The 13513-nt window shown below is 43.5% G+C and overlaps 1 protein-coding gene across 1 annotated transcript in view; it reads left to right on the top strand.

Annotated features, from left to right (window-relative positions):
* PIWIL2 (piwi like RNA-mediated gene silencing 2) overlaps positions 1-13513 on the top strand; it is a 35049-nt gene that overhangs the window by 5830 nt on the left and 15706 nt on the right. The window contains exons 4-14 of the mRNA XM_032800873.2: positions 1056-1271; positions 2417-2527; positions 3312-3429; positions 4471-4595; positions 6930-7010; positions 8150-8263; positions 8649-8837; positions 9106-9190; positions 10212-10301; positions 11293-11433; positions 13178-13291. Coding sequence (XP_032656764.2) covers positions 1056-1271; positions 2417-2527; positions 3312-3429; positions 4471-4595; positions 6930-7010; positions 8150-8263; positions 8649-8837; positions 9106-9190; positions 10212-10301; positions 11293-11433; positions 13178-13291 — 1384 coding nt within the window. The remainder of the gene's footprint in view (positions 1-1055; positions 1272-2416; positions 2528-3311; positions 3430-4470; positions 4596-6929; positions 7011-8149; positions 8264-8648; positions 8838-9105; positions 9191-10211; positions 10302-11292; positions 11434-13177; positions 13292-13513) is intronic.

The following is a 13513-nucleotide window of genomic DNA, read 5'->3' as shown; positions in this document are numbered from 1 at the left end:
CCCTGCTCCCTGTCCCCTAACTGCCCCCAACCGTTATCCAACCCCCCCCAGCCCTGGGCCCCTTACCATGAGGCTCCACACAGAGCTAGATACGCTGCTCCGTGGGAGCACACAGCCCCGCTCCTCCGGTTGAGCAGGGAGCGTGTCTGCCTCCCCGCGGAGCCAAACGCTGCCCTCGGGAGCGCACAGCCCTGACCCCCAGAGCACTGCACGCGACGGCAGGGCTCCAGGGGAGGGGAGAAGGCGGGGGAGGGGCCGGCAGCTTGCTGTGCTCGGCCTCGTGCTCCAGCCCGGGAGCGCGGACCCCACGGCTTGCTGTGCCGGTAGAGTGGGGCCATTTGCCCACCCTGTGCACACGGCTTTGCTTCTGCTCCCTGCCCCCACGGGGGAAGTGGAAGGCAGAGGCGAGCGCGCTGGGCTGGGCAGGATTTTTAGTGGCATGCTGGAGTCCTGGCAGGCTCCAGCGTGCCATTAAAAATTGGCTCGCGTGCCGTCTTTGGCACGCATGCCATAGGTTGCCGACCCCTGCAATACTGTAATACAAATTATAAATAAGAAGAATGTATCATGGGGAATTGTCTTTTACTGGCTTATGGGGAAGGCTTAGATGGAATTTTAACAGCTCTCTTCCATCTACAATGTCCATGTCTCTCCTAAAACTCCCTGTGGAAGAGTCAGGTATCACTGGCATGCTACTTTTATAGGGTTTGGGCTCTGGAACAGGGATACCGGGGAGCTTTCTGAGTGCAAGAAGTCATAGTTGTGCCATTTGGTGAAATACAAATCTACAGAAAGAAGAAATGACATCTGGCTGTTGATTCACAGGTGTGTCGAGTTTGGCCACAGTCTGAGTCTTGTCAGGCTTGGATCTTGGTTTTAGGCTTAAATAAGCTTCAGCCTCAAAACCAAGGGAGTGGAATAAAGACATACCAAAGCCTGTTTTAAACATAACCTGCATTCATATCAGTCAAGTCATCTAATTTATAAGGTGGGTGGAAACTTAAAGCTGGGGAAGGGTTAACATCGTTCTTTTTCATTCTTGTATATGGATTCAGAATTCTTGGCCGCGGGCAAATGGAATCTCCACTTGTCCCTCTTGGAAGAGGAGCCATGTCACTCGGCAGGGTGTTGTGCAAAGTTCCTACAGACTTGACTTTCCTGCGCACAGTTGTGCTTCAGCCTCAGCTCTCACAACCGCTGCTGTCACCCTCCAGGTTTGCACCCCAGCCAGAAAGTTCTCCATCCACCGTTGTTGAACAGATTGAGAGAAAGTAAGTGAGAGATGGATGTGTTGAGTTGCCCACTTATTTCTAAACACCTCTTAGATCAACTGGTAGGTACATAGAAGCTGTAGCCATTTATGCTGTAGAAACCCTAAGGTAAATCCTCTGTTCAGTGATGTGGCTTGGCGCCTGGTGGACTCATTGCTGCAGGTTCTCATGCTGTTGGGGGAAGAGGGTGCAAATATCTACCTCTCATATTCTGCATTGATGCCTTCTGGAATGGGGCTTTGGTCTTGGATTAACAAAGAATAGGACAGGATGCAGAGTGGAAACCACAAAGAAACAGCAGGGTTCTGTGAGGGGAGGATTTCTTAGGTGCCTTGAAAAAACTAAGAGAAGGGTAGCTTACTTAGTGGGAGAAACTACAGTATCTAGGTAACCTTTCTCTGAAACTAGTTAACGAAAAATGCTGATAGTGACAGCGTGTGTAGCTTTGTGCAGCTGCTTCCCATTGATAGCTGCTGTCTTACACTCTAACTTGCTAATTGTACAACAGGGGGAGTCATTTTTTAATGTATTCAAAGATAGACTAGGCACCCGGCTACCTGACTTAGTTTAGGACTAGTAACATGGATCATGCTGCAGGAGAAGGGTAGGGGACAGTACTAGTGAGCTTCAGGAAGACACTTCCAGACCAACCAATCCAGATTCTAAACAGACTTCACACAATCTGAATCTGCAGTGTTGCAAAACTGAGCCAGCTTTACTGGGATAGAATATTGCTGGAACCTGTCTCTTAAAACTAATATTTTTTTAAACAGGCATTGTGATAAGAACACACTCAGTCACTGAACAAACTTGGGTAGGTCACTTAACCTCTTCTTTTTCCTTAGTTTATGCATCAGTAAAATGGATACCATATTTCCTGCCTTTCAGTGGGTGTGGGAGTTGATGAATTTTTGCAAAGTGCTTTGAGATGCACATGTGGAAAGTATTAATGAGATGTTCTCAGCACATACTAATTGTTGCACAGGTGAAAAGTATAGAAGAGGTCTAGGGGTGGTGTTGATGCACTCAGATTTTCTTTTTTTCTCAGATCCTCAGCCAGTGCTGGCATCCTGCACTGCCTCTTTGTGTTAATCTAGACAAAACTATTTTGTGCTTTTGTCTTCCTTCCCTTCATATGTTTGCAGAGAACCGCTAATGAAGCGAGGATCTAAAGGAACTCCTTTCCCCTTAGGACTGAACCTGATTAAAATACACTGCAAAAATGAAGCCATTTACCAGTACCATGTGACTTTCAGGTAGTGACCCCTTGCACACTTGAACATCTATCTCAATTATAGTAAGGTTTGTAGAGGTATAGAAGCTAGTGAAATTAGCAGCGGAACTCCTATGACTTCTATAAACTTGCCCTTCTGAATGATTTTCAAGCAATTCCCATGGAGATTTGGAGGACAGCATGCCTAGGGAAAATAGCTTTAATTTAACTTGATTTCACAATTCCTGAAATTAAGCATTGGGGAACATTCTATCCTTTGAGTATCTGGATTTAATTAGAGGAATGTTATGGTAACAGTTCTTCCAGAATCCTTTTAATGGTCACAAAATTATCCTGGAGATGTAACACAATACAAATCCATTCTGTTGGCATAAAGCATTAATACTGTACCATCAGCATTAATAGTTACTCTGGAATAGCCACTAGATGGGGCAACAGTCACAAACATTACATGTTTTAGGTCTTCTTTGCAATAAGTTGCCATAGCATAGGATAAGGATTGTGGCTGTGTTGGTGACACATAGAGTTGATTTGAATCCCTGCTTTCTTCTTGTGTTTTGATATTAATCTGCATATTGCACTGATTTTTCTTCTGTTGCAGTTTCATGGGCTTGGTTTTGGGTTATGGCTGTGGCAGGGTTGTGAGGTGTAATACCAAAGCATTCTGAGAGCCTGTAATGGACACAATAGTGTTAACTAGAATTTGAATGCATACTTGTATTTTCCAAGTAACAGGATATTGCAGACACTATAAAGCATTCTCTCTCCTCTTCTCTCCACTTTCTCCTTAACTCCCTGACCTGCAGTCCTAATGTGGAATGCAAGAGTATGCGGTTTGGGATGATGATGGAGCATAGATCGGTGACAGGAGACGTTATCGCATTTGATGGCTCTATCCTCTACCTGCCTGTCAAGTTGCCTCAAGTAAGACATGATACTGGTGCAGAAAACACACAGGCTGGCTCTTGCATGGTGCCACATGATTTGAGCTATTATAGAGTGCCAGAATGTATCAGTTGAGTACCTGGCTTATTTAAAAATTGAAAGTGAAACTTACCAGTAAAAACTGAAGGTATTTTATCCTGTGACTGGCATATCCTAAGACAGTAATTTTTATGGCCTGGTTTAGATTTACATATTTCATAGAATATGTGTAAAATTCTGGTGAGCACAGAAACAGCTGGCGATTTCAAATATTTTAAATGGCTTCCCCCCCCTCTCGCAAGTAAAGAAAAGCACACATTCCCCATACGCTTCAGGAACTAGAAAAGGGAATAATCTGCCTCTAACAAGAAGATAAGGAAGGGAGCCTAGCGTGTGTGGCAAGGGATCATGGCTTTGGTACCATTCTGTCTCCAGTTAGCAGAATTGCTGCACAATTGGCAGTTTGGGGGACCCAGGACTAGAATAGACCAGGATCTTACATGTCCAAATTGGTGTACTTCAGCAGTTACATTTGGGAAGTTTGCACAGCACCCGTCTGCAGTACTTATCTTTCAGGAGCACAAAATTGTCATTCACCAGCAGGCAGCACACACAGAGATTTGCTAATATAACTGTCTTGGAAGTTTCAAGACTCTTATCACAAAACATATCACTACAAATCTCCTGGGTCAGAACAAATATGTGGTTCAGCATCTTAATCTATCTCAGGAGCTGGAAGCGGGAGAAGGGGGCTGTGATTTTCCCGACATCACTTCAGGTGGAGCAATGTGTTGAGACCAGATACTTGCATCTCCCCAAAAAAGTTTCCCTTCCTACTAGGGATTATCTTGTATGGAGCAGCTCTTGCTTGGAAGACACTGGATGCTCCCTAGTGATGCAGAGATTAATCCTTTTGGACAACAGGAAGGACCTGCTGTAGCAAATTCTCAGCTACAAGGTGGCTCCAAAGAGTTTTTATAGTTAATGATCTGAGTAATTTCACTTCTTGCTGCTGCTAAGATGTCTTCATCCCTTCACTAGACTGTTGATCTGACGTGTCAGAGAAAGACAGATGGAGCTGAGATCTCCATAAAGCTTCAGATGACCAAAATCTTAGAGCCCAGCTCGGACCTGTGCATTCCGTTTTACAATGTGGTCTTCAGAAGGTAAGGAAAAGTTGAGGCCAGTGACTTGGCATGATGCTTAACCATTGACTTGAATACAAGGCTACCAGCCAGTTGACAGGACATCCCAATTGTGTAATGACTGTGCTCTACTAGAGACTTGAGTTGCCTTTATTCAGTCTCTTGCTTCTGGGGTTCGCTCAAGTTTCTAAACAGTTGCAGCTCTGACAGACCGAAGGGATGATTTTTGCCTCAGGCTGTACAATGCTACATTCCTGGTCTGAAGGTTGATGCCTGAGGAAGTGGGGCGAGGGGGTTGTGGATGTGGAGTATAAAGGGAGAGGGAAATCCTACAAAAACATAAGAGGAGGAAGTTCAAATCTTTCAAAGCTAGATAAGGGACTGAGGAAGGGACCTACTATACATATACCAACGCCCTATTACTACAGGGTAATTTTTGCAGACACCTGTATCCTTATCTAAAATCTATCTGTTTATCCTGAACCACATTCAGTAACCTCATCAGTTATTTAGGCATTTATCTCAGACTAACCATCTGCCTTGCCTTCAGGTTATGAATGCCAGAATCTCTTGCAAGGATCATGACAACATTTTGTATGTGTAGACTGGGACATCGGAGGTTTCAGTCCCGTCTCAAACAAATCAAGGAGAGTGTTGTTTGTCTTGAATGAGAACATCTATTTTTTTTTATTGTGCAGTTTCACTCACTAGACTCCATTTTCTCCGCATGGTGTATATAGTTCATTTAGGCAGATTGAACCTGTAAGCAATTTTTTGTTTCTTCCCCTTTCTTTGCTTTGTTTTAAAGAACACTCAGTTCTTTGTTTGGTACGATCTCTAATCTTGATCCTGCACTATTGTCAATGAATGAAAGTTATGTCATTGACTCCACTGGATGCAAGATCAAGACCTATGGAGGGCTGAGGAAATTAACCATATTTTGGTTCTTCAGAGAAAATTGAATGAATCTGTTTTTTGTCTAATTGCTTTTATTTTTTCTTCTATGCTGAAGTTGCACAGGGTTGTTGTTTTTTTTTTTCTGGGAGGTTCTATTTGTATTCCCCAATTTTCTTTGAGTTTTCCAATCTCTTTAAAATGAGTAAAATAACTTTTTATTTTAATGGGCATTGGTAACTTATTTTAATTTTAAATATATATATTTTTTGAGGCGGGGAAAAGCTGTAAAACCTAATGACTAAAGTGCTCTCATGAACACTTACAACAAAAGTCAATTAAGCCATTGTTTTGGATTTAAAATTTTAAACCATCCCCCTCCAGTGTGTTTGCAACACAAACATTCCACTATTGGGCAAGTGCATGAGAACCTGAAAGTGAAGCCAGCTAATCTGTTTTCATTGCCCTGCTTAAGAGAGAGGCAAAAGTGAACAGTAGTTTATTGATGAAATGTTGATTAGACTTGGAAATTCTTTCAGTTTGAGTAATCTTAGGTGGAGGTAGAAACACAGATCAGATTAATCTATACATAATGGTTAACCAAATGAATACAATGACTTAAAAGGCTAGTTTCTCCATATGCAAGCTATTCTAAAAAGGGAATCTGGAAAGAGAAGAGAAATGTGTTTTGGGGGATTATTGGGGAGAATGTTTGCTTGCTTTCTGATAAAAGCCTGAAGTTTTGTGTTTTTCCAGAAAAGTTTTATATTGGAAATTCAGGCCTTGTCTGCTCTGTCTTTACTGGAAAATTCTGTGGTTAACTAGAGAACTCATAGTATTATGATACTCCAGGAACCAAGAGACCAGAACCTGAGCAAGGGAGAGAGACTTGATTTTTAGTCTCTGTTTTAAATGTTTTTGTTGTTGTTGACACCAATTTAACTCAAACACTGACAAACTTGCGGGAGAAAAGAGAATTGTTTTGAAAGATTCAGCAACACTCCTTTTCCCCCATGCCCTCGTCTGAGGTCTGAGAAGTCTCCAACTCCAGTTCTTTAGTCCTTCAGCAAAAACTGGGGAGGTAACATTCCTAATATATTAAGATAAAAGAACAGGCAAGGGGAAAAAAATAAAAAGCAAGCCAAAACCTGTTTCAGGTGTCTTGCCTCAAAAAAAAAAAAAAAAAAAAGATGCATACATATTCCTTTTCCTTGGCAGACGGTCCGTTACTTTTTTTTTTTTTAATGCATATAGGACCCCAGTCCTGCAAAATGGAGTTTTCTCCATTCATGTTGACTCCATTGTGTGTTGAGGATACTAAGCACCTCACAGGATGAGACCTTTAATAACTGTTTTTGTGGTGTCTCCCTAACGGTGTAAGCTATGCAATGCAATTTTATTGGTTACATTTATCTGTCCCGGCCCCTAGAATCCTTTAATTATCCTAGTTTTCTATTCCAGGGTGATGAGGATTTTAGATATGAAACTTGTTGGGAGAAACTTTTATGATCCCACCAGTCCTACAATGCTGCAGCAATATAGGTTAGTACTATTATTTGTCTCCTATTGCCATGGTACCTATGCACCTTTCAATGCTTAAAGTGAATAAGAGGGAGAAGAGCCTGTGCCTTCAGTACGTTAGTCTAACAAGCTGCAGGATGTGTGCGAATGTTTAATGTTCTAAAGTCCTGATTTGCAGAGGTCAAGCCCTGCAGTTGTGGGCTATTGGCAGGAATGGGTTCTATAGATGAGGACTATTGATTGAGAACATCTTCCCAACTGACCTGGGGGGAGGGGAACTCCAGGAACTGACTTTGGAAATGTCCAAAGAGAAAATTCGGGACTCAACAAAAGAAGAGGATCTCTCAGCTACTAGCTCCGGAACCATTCACAGATGATTATTGTTCGCATTGTGGTAGTACACAGAGGCTTCTGTCTGGATTGGGAACCTATTGTGATGGTATTCTGGATGTTCTACAGATTTAGAGGCAGATATGGTCCATGCCTGTAAGTTTACAATCTGTGCTGGCAAAAGGAAGACAGACAAAAAACAATTTGGAGAGGTTGGTGGTTGGCTCATATTCTGTTTCCCACCTTTATGGCTTCTTCTGAGCAATGGGCACGTCCCATGGCGGTCATGTCATGAAAAATCCTTCATTAATCTCCATCCTCATTCAGTGAGAGTAACCCAGGACAGGAGTGTCTGTCCTGTCCCTTACTGGTGGCTTAGACTACTTACAGAGGTTTGAGTCTGCTACTGCCTCTGAGTTAATGCTTTTGGATCCTGAGGTCCCAGGTTCAGTCCTTTCAGACAAACCAACCCAGGCTCCACACTTGGGCTACTTACTGTATTGGTAGGCCTATCACCATTGTGTTTGAGCATCTCAGCTCTAGAAACTCAGACCTTTACAGCAAGGCCTTTGCCACATACATTGTCTGAATGCTGAGGTTCCTGTCTAGTCATTTTTACCTGAAAAAGACTGCTTTCTTTTTGATCTGCAGGTCCGAGATTTTAGCTGAAATTCTACCTGCTGACTAGGTTAAATGTATTCCCTGTGGTGTGCTTGTCTTGTGTTCACTGTACATTCTCTCTGGTAGAACAGGTCTTAGTCATATACTGAGATTCCCTATGACTTATTTGGATGAGCATACTGATTTGTATGCAATCTGTTTTTCCAAAGGTTGCAGATATGGCCAGGTTACTCAGCCAGTATCCGGAGGACGGATGGAGGTCTCTTCCTGTTGGCAGACGTCTCCCACAAGGTTATCCGGAATGATTCTGTCCTGGATATAATGTGAGTAAGAGAAGAGAAATCAGAATTAAACATCTTGTGGGCTCAGAAAACAATGGTGGTCCATACAAAGAACTGCTGTTCAGTAAGTATGCCATGAGGAATAGTTCTCTGAAAGGGGGAATGAGATGATCCCATAGCATTGTCCTTTGAACCTCCCAGAAGATTGGTTTCAGATGAGTGCAATTGAGTTAGGAGTCTAAGCATTGTTATTGTGTATCTTCTGTTTCATTACAGAGCAGTTACGGTACAGATAGTGCAAGCTTCCCCCATGCTGTCTTGTTAGTGCAATTCATCCATGAGCTAGAGAATATAATAATTTATAGTTCTTCCTTGTATAAGAAGATAGTTGAAATCTGAGAGCTTTCATTCATCCTTCTCCACAAAGGCATGTAATCTATCAGCAGAGAAGAGAGACCTTCCAGGATGAGTGCACCAAGCAGCTAATTGGCAATATCATCATTACCCGTTATAATAATCACACGTACCGTATTGATGACATTGACTGGAACAAGACTCCAAAAGACAGTTTCATCATGTCTGATGGAAAAGAGATCACCTTCATAGACTACTACAGGTAGACACTTCTGTATGTGCCACAACAGAGGACCGTGTTGCGGGAAGGAATAATCTGATTAGTAGCTAACATTGAACAGGAAACCTCAGTTTGTGTGCCATTCTGGAGCATCACCTTACGTTAACTTTAATGAAGATGTAGTCTGATCCCTCAGTTCTCATCTCTAGCTCTGTTAGGACAGAGCCTCTTCTGCAGTCTGTGAGCTGAGCTTGTTGCTCTGGTATCAGGAAAGTGCTTCTTTAAAATTGTTCCCCAACTCCTTTTCCAGCAAAAATTATGGTATAACAGTCAGGGAGCTGGACCAGCCGCTGCTGATTCACAGACCCAATGAAAGGCGGACTCCCCAAGGGAAGGTGAGTTGTTTTTGCAGCTGGAAAGTCTTAGTAGTGGAATTTCAGCACCAGATTCCCAATGATAGGTTGGCAGCCTTGGATTGTGAAGGGGTCTACTCACAGGCAGCAGCATCCCCTTTGTGCCCATGTGCCACAATCCTGGTATTGCAGGGGGACCACTTCTAGGAGTCAGAAGAGTTCAATCCCCATGGCCTATTCAGTTTTGACCTCTCTGCTGAGGCCAGTTAGTGCCAAATGTGGTGGCCCCTTAGACAGAGACTGCCCCCACCCAAGTCCTCCCATCAAACCACTCAAACAATTATTTGATAAGGCAACTTCAGTCACTGTACTGAAAACTATCTCTCATTACCAGTCCTCTCAGCCATCCAGGTCTCCTTCTGCAATTGTTCTGTGGCTTCTTTTAACTCTTCTGGTGTCAAGGGTTGGTTCTGCTTGATGTATGCCCTTATCATAGTCAGAAGTGAATTGTTTTGCAGCTCCACAAAGTCATAAGCCTCAAAGTGTTCACTGACCTGCTGTTAGTTAGGAAGGAACCAATGGGGCCAGGCAAAGTACATCTTTGCGTCGATATAACGCTGTCCTTGGGAGCAAACAAATCTTACCGCGTTATAGGTGAAACTGTGTTATATCAAACTTGCTTTGATCCACCGGAGTGCACAGCCACGCCCCCACGGAGCACTGCTTTACTGCGTTATATCCAAGTTCGTATTATATCGGGTGGCGTTATATCAAGGTAGCGGTGTATGTCCAAACTCTGGTCCACGTGCACCCATTTGAGCCCCATCGATGGCAACTGGGATATCAGTAGTGGCAGAAATAGTCCCTTAAAGTTCCTGGGACCTAAACCTGGGACACACTTGATTCCATTCTCTCTTTTTCCAGCAGTATCAGCTCACCCCTTTTTTGCTTCCCCCAGCAGTAGCAAGGGCCGGTAGTATTTTTCTTGTGCATGATATGGCTGGGAGCAACTCACCAGGCAGTATGTGTATGTTAATGTGTACTGGCTCCCCTTTCCCTTCAGCTTCAGAGGGGTGAGATTCTGCTGCTGCCAGAGCTCTCATACATGACCGGGATCCCTGAGAAGATGAAGAAGGACTTCAGAGCCATGAAGGTTGGAGCATTGCTGCACCAGGGCAGGTCTTCAGCCCCCATGAGCAGACATTTCTTGTTGCTTATGTCCTCTGCTCCCGCTCCCAAAACTTGCAAACTAGCACGCAGTTGGTGGTTTATCAGAGTGAATCTAGAAGCCAGTTCGTACTGGATCTGATTATACTAAGCACCTCTAATGCAATAACATTCATATTGATGTCTGTGCACCCTACCCTGTCGTAGGAGATACAGTGCAGTGAGTTGACTGCATGGCCAGTTCTCAGGATTAAACTCTGCACAGCCATTGGCTTGGTCTTCTCAAACCTATTTTCCCTCTAGTGTTCTGCCATAGCCAAAATTTAGAGATTTTAGGCTGAGCTCTGAGATCTGTCAGGCATTTGCAGGATTATGGGCTTATTTCAACAGAGGGGATTGGAGTTGTTAAAGGAGCTGGGGAGTGGGTATGGGTTAGCTAGAAGACTTGGGGGGGCAGGGGTTGAGCTGTACAAGAGAGAGAACATGTGGCAGGGAAGTTTGAGGAACTTGCAATGTCTTGTAATTGCCTATAAATGTAAGGCACCTTGGTGCTTGATAACACACTATTATAAACATCTACGTAAGCAAATCCCCAGATATTGTGTAATGTGGCTCCAAATAAATGGGATTCAGTAATCACTGTCCTCCTTTGCTGTAAGGAGTTACCTGGGAATAACTGGACCAGTACTTGCATTTTGCCACACTCTGATCTTCAAAGTGCATGACTTATTCCTAAGCACATAGCTTTTGTTATGTCACTGTCAGCATTGTCTATGCTTATACACCATGCTGCTGTGTGTGTGTGTGATGACTTATGAAACTGCAGCTGGGTGTCCTTGTGCCAGTGGAATAATATGTGGTGATATCCTGAAAATGATTGCTTATACAAGTCAAGGTCCGATATTGATACAGTTCCACCTCAGGATAGTAACATTCTCAGATGTGACTTCTTTTGTTCCCTTACCCATCCTCTCTAGGACCTAACCCATCAAATTAATCTGAGCCCTAAGCAGCACCACGCATCTCTGAGGAATCTCCTGCACAGGATTGAGGTGAATGAGGCTGCCAGCAAGGAAATGTCACGGTGGGGACTATGTTTGGACAAGGATGTGTATAAGGTAAGATATTTCCCCTCGTACATGAGTATTGTCTAGTGCTTAGAGCAAGGGACTGGATAACAGGGCTCTTCCACTCTATTACAGATTCTGCCACTGGCTTGCTGTGGCCTGGGATGAGTTACTTAACCTCATTGTCTCAGTTTTCCCATCTATAAAATGGTAATAATACTTAGAATCATAGATGATTAGGGTTGGAAGGGACCTCAGGAGATCATCTGGTCCAACCCCCTGCTTAAAGCAGGACCAATCTCCAAATGGCCCCTTCAGGGATTGAACTCGCAACCCTGGGTTTAACAGGCTAGTACTCAAACCACTAAGGGCAAGGGGGTTTAATGTATTGGATAACATGAGAGGTGCTATTGAAAGGCAGATTATTGTCACCCGCTGGAATTCTTTAAGGGAAGTGGTTACTTCCTGCGTCCTAATGACCCTAATGCTGTGAGACTATGTAATGTCTGTCTTCCTCTTCAGAGCAAACCATGCAGATTTTATCCATCTGTAACGGAACTTAGTAAAAGCATGTGTGAATTCCATAGCACACAAGACCAGAAGCAGGTTCTGAATATTGGGGATGTGGCATATCCTCTTGTGATACATGTGTACCACACTGCCAAGGGAACTATATGGCATTTGGTCACCACACTGTGTTCTCTTATACCCACAACAAACAATTGTCTGGCTTCCTGGTGCAACCACTGGAAATCAGCCGATTTAGCTAACTAAATGTCAGTGAATTAAAAACCCAACATGTTCTATGTCCTCCCATTTAACTCCTAGACTAAGGGTACGTCCAGGCTACCCGCCGTATCGGCGGGTAGCGATCAATTTTTCGGGGATCGGTATATCGCGTCTCATCTAGACGCAATATATTGATCCCCGAACGCGCTCCCGTCGACTCCGGAACTCTACTGGAGCGAGTGGCGGTAGTGGAGTCGATACGGGGAGCCGCAGACGTCGATCCCGCACCGTGAGGACCCCAGGTAAATCGATCTAAGATACTTCGACTTCAGCTACGCTATTCACGTAGCTGAAGTTGCATATCTTAGATTGATTACCTGCCCCCCAATGTAGACCAGCCCAGAGATGGAAAAAACCCTTGTAGGTGTCACTCCCTGCTAATGCTGGGTTGTTCCATATGCTATGTTCAAATGCTCTGTCAATTCATTGACCTTTACTGGATCTTGTTCTCCGTCAACTTTGTATATAGCTGAAAACCAAACTGTACCTTTTACTGTCCCCTTTCCTTATTAACAAAAAGTGCATTTAAGTGATGATGGAATGAGAGATCCTCCCAGAATGCTTACATGCAAGGGCCAGCATGTAAAAAAACAAAATGAAAAACCTTTAACTCTGGCTTTCCTGACTTCTGTGCAATTAGTTTCAACCTTAACTCTGTTAATCAAGCTTTGATATTAATAGTCTAGATTTTTCTTTCCCTTGGCAATACTTCTGACTTTTTTTTTAAAAAAAATTCGTAAGCTTTAAGGCACAGCTTAGACATAAATTGACAATACACAGTTCAGTTGACGCTATTTACATACCCTTCATTGGAAGAACAGTAGGAAGAAAGTCTCCTTTCTTTCCCATGTTGATGTATTTGGCAGTGGTATATTGCGCTGCATGAAGCGAGATCACATGAAGTACGCATACTAGAAGGGCAGAGGGGACTTCAGCAGCGTTTCCTGAAGTCTGTAGTATGCATGTATACAACAGTTGCATATCGCTCTTGTTCTCTTCTCTTCAGACACAAGGGCGTGCTCTCCCTATGGAAAAAATAAACCTGAGGACCAGCTCTTTTATGACTTCTGAGGACCTAAACTGGACCAAAGAAATAACAAGAGAAGCCGCCGTCTCTACAGTAAATTCCTTTGCAGACAGAGAGGTTGCTTCCCAGTACCAGGAAGACAGTGGAGTAGCCTGTTCAGCTGATTGTTTTGTGTGTGTGTGTGCGTGTGTTTTTTTGTTTTTTTGAAAGTGTCCCTTTTGATTTCTAAATTGAGAGGGTCACAAGCAGTATTGGTGCTGCCCAGACTGTTTCAGTTCCTACTGGACATGGAGTTGAATTTTTCCAAGGCACCAG

The sequence above is a fragment of the Chelonoidis abingdonii genome, chromosome 2, assembly GCF_003597395.2.
Source record: "Chelonoidis abingdonii isolate Lonesome George chromosome 2, CheloAbing_2.0, whole genome shotgun sequence".
NCBI lineage: Eukaryota > Metazoa > Chordata > Testudines > Testudinidae > Chelonoidis > Chelonoidis abingdonii.
Note: the sequence above shows the minus strand (reverse complement) of the source record. Positions and strands in the feature narration are given on the sequence as shown.